The sequence below is a fragment of the Plodia interpunctella genome, chromosome 21 (assembly GCF_027563975.2).
Source record: "Plodia interpunctella isolate USDA-ARS_2022_Savannah chromosome 21, ilPloInte3.2, whole genome shotgun sequence".
Lineage (NCBI taxonomy): Eukaryota > Metazoa > Arthropoda > Insecta > Lepidoptera > Pyralidae > Plodia > Plodia interpunctella.
In genome coordinates this window covers 2,600,593-2,621,525 of record NC_071314.1, presented here as the reverse complement: position 1 = coordinate 2,621,525, position 20,933 = coordinate 2,600,593, and the positions used below count along the sequence as shown (strand labels likewise).

General features: G+C 33.6%; 2 protein-coding genes and 1 long non-coding RNA gene across 7 annotated transcripts; 1 reads left to right on the top strand and 2 right to left on the bottom strand.

Annotated features, from left to right (window-relative positions):
• Positions 1-59: 59 nt before the first annotated feature.
• Pgam5 (Phosphoglycerate mutase 5) lies at positions 60-6,861 on the bottom strand. 3 transcript variants are annotated; one of them, XM_053761286.2, is made up of 5 exons: positions 6,516-6,861; positions 6,018-6,196; positions 5,550-5,767; positions 3,999-4,129; positions 60-3,626 (listed from the first exon to the last, which is right to left on the bottom strand). In XM_053761286.2, exons 1-5 carry the CDS (start codon positions 6,686-6,688, stop codon positions 3,476-3,478), a joined length of 852 nt encoding a protein of 283 aa, XP_053617261.1. In that variant the 5' UTR covers positions 6,689-6,861; the 3' UTR covers positions 60-3,475. The 3 variants fall into 3 exon arrangements, with proteins under 3 accessions (XP_053617261.1, XP_053617262.1, XP_053617260.1); XM_053761287.1 differs by having other exon boundaries at positions 3,999-4,120; XM_053761285.2 differs by having other exon boundaries at positions 3,999-4,132; positions 6,516-6,860.
• A 1,736-nt stretch (positions 6,862-8,597) lies between these two features.
• On the top strand, positions 8,598-17,937 carry LOC128679295 (uncharacterized). The gene is made up of 3 exons (XR_008405743.1): positions 8,598-8,723; positions 16,727-16,920; positions 17,767-17,937. It is a non-coding gene; the product is annotated as an uncharacterized LOC128679295 (long non-coding RNA).
• Positions 10,046-20,145, bottom strand: LOC128679293 (cytochrome P450 4C1-like). Of its 3 annotated transcripts, none has more exons than XM_053761424.1 (11): positions 20,012-20,145; positions 17,660-17,831; positions 15,540-15,646; positions 14,479-14,569; positions 14,124-14,309; positions 13,338-13,413; positions 12,596-12,896; positions 11,893-11,961; positions 11,468-11,636; positions 10,679-10,858; positions 10,046-10,360 (listed from the first exon to the last, which is right to left on the bottom strand). In XM_053761424.1, exons 2-11 carry the CDS (start codon positions 17,823-17,825, stop codon positions 10,194-10,196), a joined length of 1,512 nt encoding a protein of 503 aa, XP_053617399.1. In that variant the 5' UTR covers positions 17,826-17,831; positions 20,012-20,145; the 3' UTR covers positions 10,046-10,193. The 3 variants fall into 3 exon arrangements, with proteins under 3 accessions (XP_053617399.1, XP_053617398.1, XP_053617400.1); XM_053761423.1 differs by lacking the exon at positions 20,012-20,145 and adding an exon at positions 19,881-19,913; XM_053761425.2 differs by lacking the exon at positions 20,012-20,145 and adding an exon at positions 19,691-19,853.
• Between the last annotated feature and the right edge of the window lie 788 nt (positions 20,146-20,933).

Below are 20,933 nucleotides of genomic sequence, written 5' to 3'. Positions count from 1 at the left end.
TTTTATGCAATTTATGAAACCCTCATTAGGTACCATTGAGACAATAAAAAAGATGTCGGTTTGGCAGTAGAATTATATTTTGACACATGTACACAAGTAAGGAAATAAATAACATACAATTTTAGAGTTGTTTATATCGATATGAAAACTATACTAACAATTTTGTTCACTTGAAATTAGCAAAATCTAAGCAAGTTTTTTAATGAAACAAAAACTTGTCTCAGACACAGTCTTCTTCTTCACATTGATCTTATTTCTGCACATATTTAAAAAAAGTGAAAATTGACTGATGTATGTAAAGTCAAATCGTAGTTCATTAACCCCGTTATTCATAAATAAGTTAAAGCATACTTTAACCTAAAGTACGTTTTGTCACGATATTTGACATTTAAAAAAAAAGACAAAACGTACGTTAGCATAATGTATGCCTTCAATTTTTTATGTGTAATGGGGCTAGTGTTCAAACTCGTATTAAATAAAAATATTTATTTATTTCAAACATATCTTCATATAAAAATTCAGATTTGTTCAGACGTTGTACGTAGTTTTACTGAAGGAAAAACATTCAGCTGGTTATATACAAATTGAAAAGACGAAATATTAAAAAAAATCAACAAAAATACAGCAGTAAATAAGTAATATTCAGTACAAAAAAATAAAAACCCCTACATCGCACAACACAAAGGCTTTCTACTTATAAAAGAAAATATTTGTTTATGCACACGATTCAACTTGCTTAAGCAGCCGGGTTTCTTCACAAGTACGTTCAGTGAGATAGGTCCTTCGGAATGGTTCCGTATTCCTGTTAGTAAATTATGTTTTAATCGAGAACTTTTTTAATTTACTATATGCCCAGAACGCTATATTTGGCCTGAAAGACCTATTGAAACTTATATTGTAAACCTTCCTCAGAAATCACACTTTCTATTAGTAAAAATCGTACAAAAATACGTTGGATAGTTGTTTACTTAGGTATTTAAGGCTGAGTTAAATAAATAATGTATTTATTTTTTTACACTAAAGAACGAGACTGATTATCAAATAATAATTTTATTACGTATTGCAATGGTAAAAATGTAGTTCGGTAAAAAATTTTTTACTGTTTATAAACAGACTGGAAGCGCGATTCTTATTTCCATTTCGATTGTTGTCATTAGATTTATTCTGTCACAATTTTTTCGATTAGTATCGAGTGGGCTATTCTCATATAATTGAGTTACAATAGTACTAACATTAATACGTGTACGGACATTCTTTTGTGGGCCTTAATTGAAATCACAAAAACCCAATCTCAACGTCATTAGGATCACTTTAGGTCCATTGACTAACTGACTCATGCAATTTAGCAATCATACGAAATTTTAATGTCACTTTTTCCGATGAGAAGTTTTAAAGTTAAAATTAGAATTATCGATTGCCGTTTTAAAGTAGAAATAAGATTAGACTATTGCTATTAATTATGTTTATATTAACTATTTAATTATGTTTGTTTGATATTGAATTTTAAAAGAAACCTCTATTTCAAACACTGCGTAAAACATTACTTCTATAATAATATTATTAGGAGATTTTTTTTTGCAACGGATAAACTCAATAATAGGCTAATTTTGATGAAATTCGCTAAAGAGTTAGACTAGATCTTAAAAATTACGTTTTCGCGCGTTCGCGTTTCGTGTTTTAAAACGTAATTTATATATACACAATTCTCAAGTTTTTAACCGGGTTTTGCCCACCAGTGGGACAAAAAAACAAAATAATAGTGGTATTGGGTAGGTAGTAACTATTAATACAAACTTGTAAGTATTTTTTTTACTTCTACGGTGTTTTCAAATGAAATATTTTTTATCACATCAAAGCAAACCACTAGTACTATTATGTTGTTAACTCAATAACAATATACGAGTATGTATTATATAATAAAACATTTTTCATTATTATAACATTATCGTCTAAAATTGACTAAGATATGAACACTACTATGGAAGGCACTGTAAAACAAAATTACATTTTAAAATAAAACTAAATTAAACGTACCTACTTATGTAAAGTTCGCGTTGATTTTCAAAATCTACATTAATATACAATTGAATCACGGCCGATAATAAATTCATATTACAAGTAAATTTTAGTATTGTAATTTTGAGCATCAAATGTTTAAGTTACGCACTGATCAGTATTGAATTGACAATGACATTTAAAAAAATAACAACACTAAAGGAAAACAATTAAATGCTCATTTCAAGTTAACGATACTTCAAGTTAAATGTAATCTGTAATATTACAAATTAAGTACAAAAGAACAATAATTTTAAACGCTAATTTCAGCCTAAATCAATCAATCTTTTTGCATTCCATCATTTAAAAAATATAATTTATATTTCAAGTTATTTGCAAATTTGTGAATGAAATACTTCAATCAATATGACCAGTGCGCGACAAGCCTCACAATTTTTCGTCCAATGTTGGCACAAACATTACATTGGTCACAAATTTTTATACAATCAAACTAAATGGTGCCTCTTTTGACGTTGAAGAAATACTAGTGTAACAGTGCTTATTGTACAAAATCATTATATTAATCAGTTTTACATATAGACATTACTTATTATGTGTATATAAGCCTCATACCTTTTGAATGACATTTTAATATAATGACGTACGTAACTAATTGTCAATGTATAAAATATGCAGTAAAAAATCGAAATTAAGAATTATATGCGTGCCAATAGCCTGACGACCAGGGACTATGTCGACGACCAAGTGAAGTGGAGACGAAAATGTAGGAAGGTCAACGGCTGAGAACCGCTCAGAAAATAGACAAAAAAGAATGCAAAGGTGAACAAGTAGACGTAGAAGTTGAACCGATTGTATTTCGCCTAAAGATGTGAAATAAGTTAATATAATTTTTAGAAAAAAAAAAGACTAGGTATACGATAGAATTTCTTCAATGTCAAAATGAAACGTTACTTCAAAATTTATCTAGCTAAAATGCGATACCCTTGATAGATGGGTTACAATTATACATCTGGTGATATATCAATATCTATTTGCTTTCTCTAATGCTAACTTTACTTCAACAACACGATGCCTCCTAATTATTATGTTGATATTGTATGACAAAAATTGGATTTCACTTTTGTAATCTATTTTGCGAAACGTAAAAAATTCCACATTGATTTTTGTGTCATTAAAGAATACGCATATAATTAATATATACATTTTCAAATAAATCTTAATTACTAAAGTGATTTTGATTTCCAAATAACTTTACAAAACCGACATATAACATATTTTAGTTTATGGTCTGACGAGAAAGTCAATAATAACTATATCTATATTAAAGTTTTGTTCATGTTTTGTTGAAAATGTCAAATTTGGAGCGACACAGCATCCGCAATTCCACAATACGTAGAAGGCATCGAATGAGCTATCTAAAATGCAAATCCACTATATGTTACATTATACCTAAACAGCTTTACCGGCTGGTGATATACTTGGGCTCCATGTGTCCGGTGTCGCTCAGGGAGCGGAGCACGACGTTGCCATTTGGCATGATGGAGACCCACGTGATGGAGCCGTGGTTCAGGGATATCCGCAACCACGCTTCAGGAGGGAACTGGAGCGCTCTGCAATTATTTTATATTATACTCCTATCTTTGTGTACACAATAATCCCTCATATCGCGTGTTCGGCTATCGGGAAGGCTGCTGAGGTTAAGTTGAGAGGTAACAACAGCAATCTTAAAGAGGGTTGACGTCAGGCAAGCTGCAGTTTTCTCATGGCGTTTCTTCTCAGCAATGGTCTTTCCGAAAGTAACTAGTATATTTTCAGTTTTATGTCTTGTCGTCAGGTGTTAAGATTACACGAGAAATATTGACGAAAAGTCATCAAGTTCATCTAATTTCAGCGCCGTAGGTATATAGTATCTTAATGAAAATTAGGCTTTATACTAAAGACTAAGACAAATGTATATATTACTGTCTACGTTTTATACTCACTTGCACACAAAGAAGCGGATGACATTCGCATGGCAGACCAGCAGCGTGTAGGTGTCATTGACCTGCTCCGGCGGCGCCCTGTAGAAGTACCGTCTGAACGCCGCCTCTATCCGCGCGCTATCCTGGAAGAACTGCTACAAGTGCCAACCATACCGCATTACTATACTGGCCGGTATCGCATGATCCTAATTTGAAAAATTACTAACAAAAAGAAGATGATTTAAAAATAAAAATAATTATAGTTCAACTTTTTTTGAGGTAGGTAATAGACAAATAAGCGTGCGGTCTTATTGTCTGTAAATTATTACCGCAAACCGCAATGTATTATGTTCGTTTTTTAAATTCTTTAATAAAAATGAAGCTTTACGCTTTGTTCAAAATTAATGTTATAGGTATTGAGCATGTAGTGGAAAGAAATTGTTTTCAATTAAAAAAAATATATTTTACAGTAGGTACAAAGACATGTACTTACGTAAATTAAGTAGACATAGTTATACAACTCTATAGAAATATGTATAAAAAATGGAAATGATTTATGGAAAAAAAAACAATGAAGGGTTAAATGAAATAATGCAATACTGGTCAGTACAGGCACAACACAACACTAAATATACATTTCAAAATGGCGATTTCGGGCTCAGTATGATAAACAAGCAAATACAGATGATATCATTTAGGTGGCGTGTGGTTCAGCCCTAGAATAGGACTACTCAATATCCTCCAAAGTCTCTAGAATTAGCTACTAGAATTTGTCAATATAATTTTATTGTTTCAACCTATGGTTTTACAAGTCTTATTACATATTTGAATTTGTAATTGTTTACATTGGGAATAATTTATCGTCAGCTGTAATAACATGATATATGTAAATTTTAATATATCATCAAACAATCGTCCATAATTTCTGTTTTATTAACTAGCAGCTCGTCCAGCCTTCATTCAGGTAAAACCATAATGATTTATACTTTTACACCTTCTTCAGGAAACACACTATTTATCACTACAGACAGATAGACAAGGGGACTTCAATTTATTTTCTATTATCTAAGAATAGTAAATCCATACTAAATAGTTTCTAATAAAATTTGGTATACAGAATGGAACCTAGAATAATACACAGGGTACTTTTTACACATAAATCCCCAAGCTTAACATAAAAATTTGCCAAGGAAAAGACTAAACTCGAGATTCTTGTCAAAGGTTGATTTTGATAGAATCTCAATTTTAGCTAGTCAACAAACTGGCATTGCCAAAACGACATTTGATGGTTGATGCTTGATGAATGAACATTTCCATACACAATAAAGGCTTTTAAAACAAGCCACAATGAGGAATAAAAGAACTTTGTCTATATTTCTTATATATGATGATGTCTATAGATATCTATAGACAACATTCTATATAGATATAGTTATAGATGTATGCTATCCAGCTTATCATGTACGAAAAGTCTTGGGGCTGTTGGCTCAGCCCTTTAGGCATGAAGACCTATTTGTATCTTTTGAATTTTAGTAGACATTACACAAGATTAGTACTCCATGCCAAACTTACTTTAGGTTCTGGCCTCCAATGTCCAACGGGAGGTTCGGGCGGTATAGGAGCCCCTTCCTCAAGCAACTGGCAGTCTTTGATCTCCAAGTTTTTGTCCAAGTGCTTAGCGATAATGGCCGCTGTCTCCTGTGCACGGGTCATGGTCGACCGCACTAGCAAGTCCCATTTGATGTCTAAGCATGCTAACCTCTGGCCGGTTAGGTCTGCTTGCTTTCTACCTGGAAAATTTGTGAATTCAAAATGATTAAGCTTCCCTCAATCAATCAATAAAATCAATGTACATTTTATTTTTATAGTTAGTTATGTTTATGTAGTTTACATAGAAAAATATATTTTGTTCCTTAGGAATCACACCATCTATTTGTGAAAACCGCATGAAAATTAATTGCATAATAGTAGCATAGTTTTTGAGTTTATCACAATATTATTTATTAAGTATAGCTTAAATTAATCTTTAAAATGCCTTACCTAATTCAGTTAGTGTTCTTTCCTTATCGGTGACGCCATCTAGGTTATACTGCCCATGTCTGATGAGAAACAGATGCCTCACTGCTTTACTTCTTGCTTTATCTATCTGCTCATTGTAACGGTTGTCATCATCTGGTTTATTTGTCTTCTCGGGCCTTACTATTGATTCTGGTTCACGACTAGAAAACAAAAAGTCAGTGTAGCTTAGCTACCTACTTTGAGTAATAACATGCAGATAATTGAATGTTGATTGGTTGCAGCTGTGGCTGTCTTTATCATTGCTGTATTTACATTACATACATTTTATACTTGCTGCTAATGTGTTATGCTATTAACTAATTGATTTAACATAGATAATTATATATTGCAAAAATAATGATTGGAAATATATAACTAGATAATTTATTACATTTTTAATGTTTTCTTTAAAAAAATAAAAAATACGAATAAAATCCTTTGTGTGCCACTTATGAATATTTTGTACAAAAACACACTTACTGATCCCAATTTTTCTCCCATTTCACGCTGGGGGTATAATTCGTAGTCCATGAGTTGTACACACCGAATTTTCCTTCTTTTTTCTCACTATTTACATGATAATAAGCCAAGCTGCCTCCGACGGCACCCAGACTTAACAACGCTATTTTTTGCAAACGTGAAAACGAAGCCATTACTTAAACTTTATGTAATATCTTAAAACACTCAAATTATTATTGTAGTTGAATTTGGTTATGCGACAGTACCTAAGTAAAATTATAAAGATTAAATTGGTAGGTTAACCTTAGCAGAATTTAAACAACCTAGATCCAATCCAATCCACTCCTCCCCATGGATGGACACTGACATTGACAGATAGCGAGATGACAGTCGGATGACGATAATAAGAACTAGCAACGTTGACAGTGACATTGATATTGATGTTTATTAGTTATGCTGCTGCCTCAGTAGATTATATAGGTAGGTACAGTCAACAGTACATCAAGTTACCCTGCATGAAACTCTATGTTGCGGTAATAGCGACGAGTTTGCAATGAATTTGGGTAGGTTGATGTGCTGTTGACTGTACCTACCGTGCCCGTCCGGTGCTATTCTCCACCTTGACTTTGTAAAATCATCGTTTTGGCGAGCGATGGAACCTTAACATAAAAAAAGAAAATGAGATATAAATATTTCCATACAAGTTACCGGCCCAATACAGCTATATATTCTCTTTCATATAAAGTCGCAGATTTTAAAGAGCACTAAAACGAGTAATAATGGACGAAAGATATTTCGTACACGTCGTCTGCGCTGTACTAAACTATGGAAGTGCTATGGAATAAACTTCCCTCAACAGTGTTCCCTATAGTTTCGACATTGTGGCTTTTAAGAAAAGAGTCTCATCGCTTTCTTCAAAAGTCAGCAACGCACTGATGACCGGTATCGGGTTGCCGGTGTCCATGGGCTGCGGTGTTTGCTTACATGATGGTGACCTCCATTCTCGTATGCCCATTATACCATACCATAAAAAAAACAATTTAAAAAAGTGTTTGATCTTATAGATATAGGTAAGTAGTTAGTTACCACACAAAGTCGTAAAGCGTGATATTATGGAATGAGGACACTGCTCGTCCTTCTAGCTTGTCCTGTTGTTCAAAGCGATAAAGGGATAAATATGTCTTCAGATGATAGGCAACGAGGGTTGACGACGATCAGGCGGCCAATCATGAAATTAATGCTGAATCTAATAATCTTTCTAATGGTTGCATGGACAGAGAGTTATATTCTACGAATTTTTATGTCATATTCTACGAATGTGTTCAGTTCCAAAACAACCGCACAGAAAAGGTTAAACTGGGTACCAAAACAGAAAAAATGATCGTCGCCGAAAATAAAAACAGTGACAATGTGACATGCAGACAACATAACGCAGACAATAGAAGAAACAACCGCTGCATATCATTAACGCTGCTTTCAAAAAAATGTTACGCGGTAATTTTTTTACATGTTTTTTCCTAATATTTTTAGGGTTCTTCCTCTTCAAAAAATTTAATGTTATTAGACTGACATTTTTAGGAGATTATATGTAGATAATAAAAAATATATGATTAATGTATAAATCATAGATCAACAGAAAAGAAAAAAAAAATGAATGTATAGTACTTACCTATACGTTCTAGAATTCTAGATACTAAGTAGCTTGTAAATTTCTACATCGAGTTCTCAGTTAAAAGCAAAAAAAAAATAGATTCTTAAATTCCGTTTAGGCGTATAATGGTAAAAGCGAAAATATAATACTAACAATTGAATTTTTCACCATTTTGCTACATTCAGCGCATTAATTATTTTGCTTTTTTCTGCGCATTTACCATTTTGCTGTTTTAGGAATCGGTGCCTTTGCCATTTTGCTCTTTTACCATTCTGCGCTTTTACCATTCTGCGCTTTTACCATTCTGCGCTTTTACCATACTGCGCTTTTACCATTACGCGCTTAAGTTAAATTCTTGTAGGATAACGATACGTCACCACCTCGAGTGCACGACCCGTAACTTAAAAACTGTTATGGAAATTAAAAATTCAAATCATTGCGTCTAGCTTGTAATGGTAATGGATTTTTTCTTTTCTCTCGATTATATGCTGACTCTGCTTGTCATTTGTGTCCTGCGCTGCTTAGTGTGAACACTCTTTAGATTTACTACAAAATTCATACAATCAAAATATCTACGTGTAGGTATAATTTGTGATTATTCAAGCTTTTTGTGGTCCGAAGAAGAATATGTAAGTACTTTTCTATTTTATGTTATAACTAGGTAATACCTATAGCCATACAAATATTATAAATGCGAAAATCTGTCTATCTGTCTGTTCAGCTTTCATGGCAAAACCGTTAGACGGATTGATGAAATTTAGTATGCATGTAGTTACATAGGCTACTTTTTTTTTCAAAAATCAACCCCCATACAACCATAATGGGGGTGAAAGTTTGTATGAAAATCATGTCTATTCCGATTTCGCAGAGACATTCACTAAAGCAAATGCTAGTCGTTACATATTTTACAAAACAAATCAATCAACATTTCGTTTCACCAATTCATTCTTTTGGCGTCATACTCAATTTCGACATTTAATTATGTCGACGTGTTCTCAATTTCGAAAAACAATAATTCGACACTGTATTGCTTTCGAAAAACATTATATAATTAATAAATATAATTCGCGTTTTATTACGTAATAACATAAAACATGTATTGTTTATGTACATAATTTCGGACATTTGTGCTTTTATGTAGGTACATAACGTGAGTTTAACTTAAAGTACTTAAATGAGAGAAAATGTTGTGACATTTACCTAAACTTCAAAAGTAAACTACTTAACTATAAGTTAATTCATGTTATGTACCTACATAAAAGCAAATACAGGGCTGACGCTCAATGGCTGGGGAAGAAACCAGGAAAACGTTCTGGTGAGAGGAGAAAGAGAAAGTGTAAAATGTCTTTTAAAAATGTTTATTAAGTATACCTACCTAAACTCCATAGCACAAAAATATCAAATTATCATAACCGTCTATAGATGTGAATCTCTCTTTAAATCGGTACATACTTCTTAGCCTTATATATCAAAGTCCTCTACCGCGTCTGTATGTCTGTCTGTTCACGATAAATTCAAAAAGTGCACGGATTTTCATGCGGTTTTCACCAATAGATAGAGTGATTCCAGAGAATGGTTTAGAGGTATATTATTTTTTTACCCGAGCGCAACTAGGACGGAGTGCTACTTAGTTATGTATAAAAAATTACAAATTAAAAAAAATACTGGTCACCACCTATCATTATCGACGGATAAGGTCGACTTTAGTTTGAGATCCAGTTTTATTGAAGACCTTTTTCAAGACCGGCCAACAATATAAGAGTCATGCCTCATTGCCCCGTTGCGCTCCGTCATGTTGACGTCGGTCTGAAGTTTCAAAACGTACGTCAATGTCAGTGTCAAAACCAAAACCGTCAAAATTTATAGAAAATAACAGAGCTGTGTTGCGAGCTGTGAAGCTCGACTCGAACAATGGGACATGGCCCTTACAATGTCTATTTCTCACATTAGTTTTAATCAAAGTAATAACAATAACATCCAATTAATTATACCCATTCGCCCTTTATGACCATTTATAAAAACCAATGTTATAAAAAACAAAATCATAATTATTTAAAGTTTCTCCGTTTCAACATGACCGGGTATCCCGTGATCGACATTACGGATATGGATATAGTAACTTTGAGGTCCTGGTAGGTCTGCGGGGAGGACACTTCGAACTCGCGCAGTATGCGAGTACAGACGGTCTTCACCAACTTGGTTCCGAAGTAACGACCTGAAAGGGGAATTTATTACTTTTAATTTTATTTGAAAAGTTTGAAACTTCTATTCTCTGTCGTCATAATTGAATTTCCGATTGCATTTGTGCAGGTCACAATTCTAGTGCTTAAAATAAACCTTAAGACATGTCTGTTTTACAATATTGGCCACTTGTCTACCGTCATCCACTTTGGGAACACTGTTGTTACCTTTCAGCTGTCCCGCACCAGTATCTAAGTTAAATAGGAATAATAAAAATCTGGCTATACGAAAATTAGTTTTGGTGATTTGTCTTCAAAATGTGTGCCAACTCTTATTTTTTGTCTCAACTCACCCAAACAGTCCATGGGACCCAAACTGAATGGTATATAGCAGTTAGGGTGCCGCAGTTTACTGTTCTCTGGACTGAACCTCTCGGGGTCGAAGTCCTCGGGGTTCTCCCAGAAGCGAGGGTCGCGGTGCAGGTGGAAGATGGGGATGACCAGCGAGCAGCCCGCTGGCAAAACCCCGGATTCTGAAGAAAAAAAAAAACGAAAAATAATCTTTGCACAGCAGTGCGGTGCGACACGTGTCATTTAGAGGTTCTAAATAAGTATTATGAAAACAATATTATATTTTGAATCTGTATTGTTTCTAAAGATTTTTATTGCCAAGTGCTACCTAAGTATAAATTTATTATTTTTTGGCAATTTATTTTATAACATAAACTGCGAAATATGGAATAAATTATGGGTACTTACTACTAATTATTTTTGTTGTATTTTAGAGTAAATTATAATCTTAATACAAGTAGCGTCATCTAGTGATTCGAGAGCGCAAACTGTCTATTTACCTTGTTAGTTTGTGGACCTTTTTTGACTGTTCCATTCCCGGGTGTACGTCCTGCTTTTATCTTGCAAATTTCTATTAGTACTGTATTTAAAATAAAGAAAACTAGTTTCTCAGAAGTATAATTTCTTTTATTTCAACAATTTTAATCATTTAACTGAAATATGGAGCATACCAATTGATTAAAAAATGCTGCTTACTGTCCAGAAAAATCCCACATAAACTCGGGACGCAGGTAATGCTTTTATATCTGTGGGACGCAGTAAGTAAATAAAAAAAAAAAACAATAAATTACTTATGACTGTGTCTTCCGGTACAGTCCTCTGCAAGATGGCGCCGATCGGGAACAGTCTGATGGTCTCCTTGAAGACCATCTCCAGATAGGGCATGATTTTGAAATCCTCGTCAGTGACCTCTCTATCATTGTCGCCGACCACGCGCTTTATTTCATCGAATAATTTGTCCTAGAAAGGCGATTTACAAAATTAGCATAGGCTGTATTTTTATTACGGTTTTACTCAAGCAAAGCCGGGGCGGGTCGCTAGTCTACTGTCATTTGACAGAATGTATTCACGTTACAACATCAGCTGTACATTCACTTGCATTGATTAGTACGTCTAGTAGTAGTAGACTTTGTCACATCGGAATAAGAACCATGTATAGACATATTAATGCACGTGTCTGTAGCTTAGATTGTTCTAAGAATTACTTATTAGGCACCTGACATTCTGGGTGGTACGCCATCATCAATATAATATATGAAGCTATTTTAGCTGAAGCTTCTTGACTCTGAAAAAAATTAATGAATAATTCAATATTTCATATGATAAGTTTCATGTTTTTTGAGTGCAAAATAATGTTAACACTTAGGTAGCATTGTTATACTTGAAACGACTTGACACGAACAAAAAATTAACATAAATAGGTAACTAATAGACGAAACTAAGCAGATATATTTTATGTTTCTCAACCGACCGTTAAATCTAATTTCTTTCTTAGTCGTTAAACATCGATGCTATACCTTCTTGTTCTTCTCTACTTATTGATATTTGATTGAAAAATAATCCAAAGAAAAATAACAAAGCCAAACTCATTTATTTTTGAAGTTATATTGTTACAAAATAAAATTTTATCTTGTATTACAGCTTCGATTACAGAAATAACTATTGCTTACTTCTTTCTTATCAAGTGTGTTATTGGTAACTACTTAATTGATGTCACATTTTATTCAAGTCTAAATTACTTTTACAGCTACCTACTGCCATCTAGTGTTAAATAGTTGCATAATCAATAAGTAATCGACAACTGTGCTGGTTCACGACTTTTTCTTTCAGTATTGTATGTCAGATTGGTATTCAAACTCATGTGGCACGAGTACAATTCGAACATAACACCTTTCAATTCACAGGCGGATATTACTTACTGAGGTAAAAACAGTAAAGGTCTCCGTAAAAAGCTCATCGTCATCCAACTCCTGGGACAGAATAAATCTATCGATAACACTCAACGTGGTATTAATCGACTCGTCCTTCTCACTATTCATCAGGTCTTGGCTGTCTCGTACAGTTTTGAGTCTCTCCCTGCGATGGGTTACTATGGCTCGGCTGAATGGTGTCATCATACTTAGGAACTCCTTCAGGTCCCTATTGGCTCTGGACAGCCAAAAGATCGGGTCGATTTGAAGGTACCATCTTGTCATTCTATCATAACAAATATCGTACATCCTGCGAAAAAGCAATCCAAGAAATTGTCTGTGACGCTTTAAGATTTTTATTTATTAAAAATTTGAGAGAGTTTGACCTTTATATAGCCCTAGCCTGATGTGAAGCAAAGATGAGGTGTTACAAAATACCTATATACATACGAAGTGGTAAATAGTAGATCGTTATGCGAAGTTTCAAGTAGATATTAACATTTGTTCTGATTTGTTTAGATTCATAACTTTTATTCATATTTGTTTTGTTAAAATGTAATAAGCCCTTCTGGCGGGAAATTATGTTTCTTTCGGAATTTCTTGCAAAATTCTATTAGGTACCTACCTAACCTGTAGCTTCGAGAAATCATAATTTTTTTGACATAAATGAGAGTCTGTGAAGGTCTAATTTTTTGTATAAAACGTTGACATTGCATTTTAAATTTGAGTTTTATACGTATATAACCATTACCTGGGAGATTTGTCTATAAGGCTTTGTAAATAAGGCAAACACATCGTTTGTTCCTTAGTCAAACCCATAAGCGTTTCTGAAAGGGAAACATATTGAATAACAAATGATATTGATACAAGAAATTAAATGACTTATAAAGAAATATAACAAAGGCGTAAGTGAAAAACATATAGACAAGTGATCGGATTATTTTAAAACGGAACCCTAAAATCGAGCATAACCGGAGAACTCTGAACCTGGATGATGATCATCCTGTTAATAGTAATGATAGTTCAAAGTAAATTTGAAAATTAATAATAGTATTTTGGCAATTAAAGGTAATTTTGCTTCTCTGTGGTCCAACATAGCAATATTATCTATCAGTTGTTATGCGCGTTGATAATAGCCACCCAGTTGACCCTAGGTCATTTTCAGAAACAGAATTGTTTCTAAAACGTGTATGTAAATGTGTTTAGCCGAATAAAGTTTTTCTTTCTTTTTCTTTGTTCTCACGCCACCATACCTCCTACGCCTCATGATGCCAGCTGAATCAGCGCTATGGTTTCTGGCTACAGCAATATGCTGAGCTGGTCGCCTTTTCGACAAATATATTGAAATATTAATTTTAAGTAGAATAGTTAGTTGAAAAATATATGTATTTTTCTTGTCGTATAAACATATTTTCTTTCTTTCTTTCTACATCGTGTATAACCAGTTGAAACACGGATCGGGATAGGTTACTTGTATGTCGTGATTGTTAGACGTTTTGCTAGCCTAGCTAGAATGATGTGATCAGGTAGTACTTACGGCACACAGCATAACTGGTGCTCTGCACTATGTACTGATAGACGTTAAAGGCCCTCCCTTCTGGGAAGGATCTGAACTTCTTCATCAGACCGTCCACTTCCTTGTTGAACACGTACCCGTAACTCTCTATTGCTCGCTTCCCGTAGTTCGGGGTTGCTATCTTGCGATGCTTTCGCCATGTTGGACCTTAATAAAAAAATAAATATTGTGTACTTTAAAAATATATTATAATTAAATATTTAATTGTTGAAGGTGCTTATTTAATTAGATTTTCTGGACTCAACGGAAAATTCCACTTCGCCTTTTGATGTTCTTATAGTTATGAAAAGTTAACTAGTCAAAAATAAAAATTTACCCGAGCCGCTCAATATTCCTCCTCCGAGGACGTCAGCCATGTACTTGTATTGTGGACCCTTTATGCTGATTTTAGAGTTGCTTAATAATGTCTGAAATAATTTTAAAAGTAGCATCACTTTGGATAGACACCGGTTTTATTACTTCGCAACTTATAAGAGAGATTTTATTTGCCGCAATGAAATACAGAAATGTACGTCGAAACCGCCATATTTGGCGAACTGTTTGCCGATGGAGCTGGCATTATACACTAAATATTGAATGCAGAGAAGGTTAAATTTTAACCTTAATATTAGTTTTTCTGGTATTCTGCTATCGATCTACAGGAACATAACTATATTCCCTAAGAAAATCACACAAAACGAAACACAATGCTTATACGTTTAAATAAGTACTACTTCGTGGCGAATTTCCGGATAAAAAGTACCTATGTGTTATTCCAGGTATTCTATGCGTGTATCAAATTTCATAACAATCGGTTCAATAGATTTTGCGTGAAATACCACAATAATAACACACACTCATAGATCCTCACAAACTTTAGCATTTAGTTAGTAGGATTTTAAGTACTGTAAAAACAAATAACATTGTAAATTGGTAACAAATGTGGGATGACAGAAAGGTGTTAATTGGCTGTGAAGCCTCATTCGCACGAGAGTTAATTATAATGCGTCCGTTCTTTCAACGCTTTCGAGATAATTGATATTCCAACAACAAAATATGTCTACCTATGGCGCTTTCGCCTGGTCTCGGTAGATGGAGAAAATCCAAGAAGTGCTGGCTTGATGTCATGATGAATATGTACTATGGGACCAGACCAGACCATCAGGTCTGCCAACCGGCCGAAATGGAGAAGAAAAAGTAGTAAAAGGAACCATGGGCTCCGACGCACTTTGGCTGAGGAAGAAACGAGGTAGTCACTCAGATGAGAGAGATATATATTCCAACGGCATTGGCAGCATGCTATAAAAATTGCGTTATAAAACCATTGATTTGAGCAAATACAGACAAAGCTTTGACTATGTACATAAAACGCTCGTGCGAACGAGGTCTTATACTCACCTTTAGGTCGTCTGGGTTGCTCAAGAGCACACATAGGTCTGGACCCAGCCAGAAACGCAAGATATCTCCGTACATTTGCATTAGGTCTCTTATAACGACGACTTGTTCTGAAACCAAAGTTATAGTGTTTTTAGATTCTTGAGTGATAGGTTGTCTGGCTCGACTTACAAATAATATTCAACCACTTACAAATAATATTAGTTTTCTAGGTAACTAGCTTACTTATTATTTACTAGGCGAACTGTGAATTAATAAAAAATAAATCTCAAAATTGGTAATTAGTGAGTTACCATCAATACTGGAAAAAAGAAGTTTTTAAAATGTCTATGAAAAAAACAATAATAAAATTTTAACACAAGCTTTTATTGTTGTCAGAGAGATCTTATTGCATTCAAAGTCCATGCAGTGAACCGTTTAGGAGTTGCCCCGTTTAAACAGTTTAAAATACTTTGTGTGAATTATTCAGTACAATATCTCATCGAAGTTATAAATAGAAACATTCCTAAGATTTATATCACAATATTTAGCCTTATTATTTCTTTCTACAGGCTATGCTACGGTTAGAAAAAAAAGAAGAAGACAAGGTGCAGAAAATAGAAGTGAAGAATAAGAATGGAGAAGAAAAGTTCTACTCACAGTTTACCTCAGAATCTTCGGTAAACGATTACAGACGGCAGGTCCTTTGCCGAAGGTTCTGAGGTACCCTGTGTGTATGCTGGCTTCGATCTTCAGATAACCAGGAGAAGATAAAGATTATATGGGAACGAGTTGTTCCTTCAAGAAGTATCTTTGTCACATATATATTTCAACTACTGTCTTCAAATGAATTTGTAGCTAGACAGTAGAGACTTTTTAACTAGAATAAATGTTAGGTATTATTTTATTTATTTATATATATATATATATATATTATTTTTTTTATTTATTTATATATATATTGCACAGCTATAGGTACAATTTACGAAGTTAATGTACAATAGGCGAAGTTAATGCTAAAAACATTATCTAACAGTCAACCTTTGGGTCAAACACAGAGGGTGCAAAATATATACAAATATTTCAATAGAATTAATATAATAATGGAGATTAGCTTTTAGCTAATCTCCATCGAAGTTGAATGATCCTTGTCAGAATGTTAGTAAATCAACGACGAATTTATATTTTCGGTTTTCTCGACACTTTTCTAGGCAAAACTAATGACAACCACCCAAACTGATTTTAATGCTGGCTAGATATACTATGGCCGAACTATGACAGATGTCGACGCATGCACGCACATTACATACCTTACCGAGTTTTTATGTGAGCTTTTATTTAGCGTAATGAAAAATCAGCAATGTATGCCGAACCGCCAAAGTTTGACGAACTTTTTCGCGACAATGTAAGTATGGGGCTCTTTTTATGACTAATGAAGCTTTTTTCAGATGCCTAAAATTAATTAAATGTACCCACTAATAAGTAAAAGTTTATTGGTGCTTTAGTCTTTTACCCATGGTCATTAAACAAGTAATTTACTAATCAAATACCTACTTTATTTTATTTTCCTGATTCCTCGTGTTTACGGTTTAATTGTCTCAAATTACTGTAATTTAAAGTAATGGTCAGATCTAACTGAATCGCGAGCCATATCCTACACCTTTCTGACAAACAAGGTCGTTAAGTTTACTGTTCTATGATTATTTCAGTCTAATAAACTTATCCACTATATGATATCTACTATCATATCCTATGTCCTACCACTGGAAGTATTGTATAATCCTGCGGTCCTACTATCTACTAATATTATTGCGAAAGTTTGGATGTTTGTTTCAAATACACTATTTTCTGAACGGTTTTCGTTAAAATTGATTTAACCATATTACCATAGCATTATTAATATCAAAATTCTCATTACAGCGAAGACACTAGGACTAATCCTAACTAATATTATAAATGCGAAAACAAGTTTGTTTGTTACCTAGCTTTATCTGGTCAAAATATTTTCTTGAAATTTTGTATAAATATAGTTTGAAGTACGGAGAAGGACATAGACACCTTTCATCCGGAAAAAAATGACTGTTCCCGTGGAAAATTCACGCGTGCGAAGCCGCGGGCAAAAGCTAGTTATATCATAATATTACCTTGACTCTCGCACATGAACATGAGAGCGTTCCCGAGCAGAGGCACTGTGGGCGGACCAACAATCTTCTCCGCCATGGCCAGTAACCGTCTGTTCTTGTACCTCCAGCGCAACCACAACGCCGACACCACTGCTAAGAAGCCCAGGACTAGGAAATACCAGATCATGCTGAACTGTGGGACAAAATTATTCGTTATGCGAACAAATATTGGACGTTATCAGAGAGTGAGTTTAGCTGCTGTGAGTAAACTGTAAAGTCAACCGTTGTACACGGTATCATTCTTGTTTTAATTGATCCTACTTATTTTTGGTGCCATAAGAATATTATAAACAAAACAACTTTAAGTTAACGTACTAGTACATAACTTAAATATAAATCAATGATTGTTATATAGATAGAACAAGACCATGGCTGCACACGGTAATAATTGAAAATGGCATATTATAATTGCGTCCAGTCAAGTCCAGTGTTCACGTTATTACAACATTTATCTATTTACATACCCACTTCATGTACAATTATTCCAAATAATTACACTCTAATGGCAATTAATTACGCACCTTTGCCATAGACCAGTCACATTGTTAAATAAAAAATACATAAAATCTAGTTGTGCTCCGTGGCGTCGTTCCCGTGGGAATTTAATGCTTCCTAAATAGGTAAGTGTTCTACTGCCGGCTACACATCATCGCTGAGCAGTTCACCAAAGTTTTACGGACTCCTCATACATTGCTGGGTTTTCATTAGCGGTAAATAAAAGCTCCCATACAAACTACACAATGTTATTCGGCATCTGTCCGAAGGTTTTATGTATCTCTGGTCCAAAATCAATCCAGTTCATTTTAAGTTATTGTTACCCGCGTATTTCTTTATTTTTGTTGATCTATTTTTGGTACAATCAACACTCAATAAAGATGAAAATATCAAAAATCTTAGCTTTTTTCTAAATTGTACATATAGAAATATAAATAGAAAGGTGGCTAGGTGTCTCAAAAAAAAAAACAACAAGAGAAATCTGACAAACACAACTTTAGGCGCGTATATTTACACAGTTACTTAGTTAAAAATTCGTTTGTTATAAATTTAAACAGGGTTAAAAGTAAGCGCGATGAAATAGTTCTCATAAGGTTTCCACTAGGTACCCTTCGATCCTGGAGATAATAAAACAATTGAACAATAGGATCGCGATCCGCTCGGGCCGCGCGTGAACTAAATGGCTACGTAGCCAAAAAAAATTCTTTACCCCAAAAATATTCGTCACACAACAATGTCATTATGAAAATATTACCATGGACATTACGCATTAAGATTATAAACGACTTCTATATAGAAGTATACGTGTATACGTGATTTTTTTACCAATTTCGTGACCTTATTCCGCAACAAGTACATTCCTTGAGGGTCAAAAGTGAGTTTGAATCTGATTAGACTTAGTTGCATTTATTTTTGAAGGTACTTAATTCCAAAATAAATGTAACTGAATACTTACTTAAGGTTAATAAGGGGTTTGTACCTAAAATTTATAGGCACCTTGCCTAAGGGCTATCTCTTGATGTTTTTAATCCGTCGATAGCGCAAAATCGAGACACAACACAAATATAAACAATTGTTTGACAGTCGCCTTTGTACGTAAATTAATTTATAAGGTCATTTTATTTTTATATAACACATTTTATATATAACCATTAAATATTACAAATATTAATTGTGAAAACGTTATTGTAGTTTCATAAATATAAAATTTAGCGTTGCCATTTTCATCTTATTGTCATTAATAATTTATATAAAACAAACATACATAAGTCTCATGTAGTAAGTAGGTATCATCAAATAAGTATAAGTGCAGTAATACTTCGTTGTATCTTTTTATGTAAGTATAACAATGTAAGTCAAAGTCATTTCAGTATTTTGTTTATCATAAAAAGTTCCTTATCATCAACGGCTCATCGGTTAAAAATCTTTAACGATTTTTAAAAAAATTAAATCATTACGAAAAATTATAGGTTATTTACCAGTTACACACATACCTACCTATACCATTGTTTAAACCATGCAAGAGATGCCACCACTTGGAGATTATAATTATTGGTTCAGTCAATATATTTTACACAATAACGTGAAACTCTTTATGACATAAAAATTTGAAGTTTTAAGTGTAATCACTATGGACTTTTCAATTCTTTCAAAATAATAATTAAGTACTTAACTACGAAATAAACACCTTATTTTTTATCGTCATAATTATCTCAGAGGCTATTAAGCTATCATGCACTTAAGTAAGTCTTCATAGTACTAATGTCTGTAGAGATCTGATAAGTATAAAGAATGTATACCGTGAACAATTATATTTACCTTATGAAAGAATGGCGCACAACGAATCCCCGACAGATCGCGGTATCAACTACGCAAGGAAAATAAGTGACACTCTTTTGTTAAAGTTTAATAAAAAATGTTTCAACCAATGGCACTCATGTCGAGTGTCTTTATGGCTCAGTGCCTGATGACGACAAAAGTATATATTTAAGGAAAAAAAATGCCGCGGCAGCGAGATAAGTATTTTATTCTTATCTTAATTTCTCTCTTGAATTCTTAGGAATGTGGCAAATTACCTAAAATTATCTGGCTTAGATAATAGGTATTATAGAACTATTCACAGGTTAATCTTATTAAGTAACAACTACGTAGTTACTTTCTAGAAATAAATTAATAGTGATGGAGTTAATAATAGATGTTTCATATTTTGCAATTCAATAAACAGATTCCATGGCGATTTGCAGATATTTTTTTCCTATTTAAAAGTAGCAAGAATCCAAATATGACATTCATTGGCAACTAGGTAAATCTACTTCTATGACATGAGGAAAAATTACTTTAATTGACAAAGAAGAAAATGAAAAAGAGAAAGAAGAGAAATGAAGATATTCGGAACCAATAAGACTAAAATATACAAAAGACTTGGCTTACGCCTTATAATACAAAATTATTAAGTAAATAAGAAACTACAGACGACTGCTGTATGGCCTTTTCACATGGATAAATGAAACACAAAAAAATCTTTATTTTCGGATGTGTTATTCAAATAAGAATCCAAATGAGCTTGGCTTCGTGGCGTCACAGCCCCGAACGGAAACTGGAACATGCGGAGATGCGGGAGAAAAAATCTCTCCCGCATCTCATGCATAAACATGATGTTAAATTATCAAGAAACTGAAATAAATTACCAGGCACTTCACATAAATCGTATAGAGATAAAAATCCGAAAGTAATTACAATA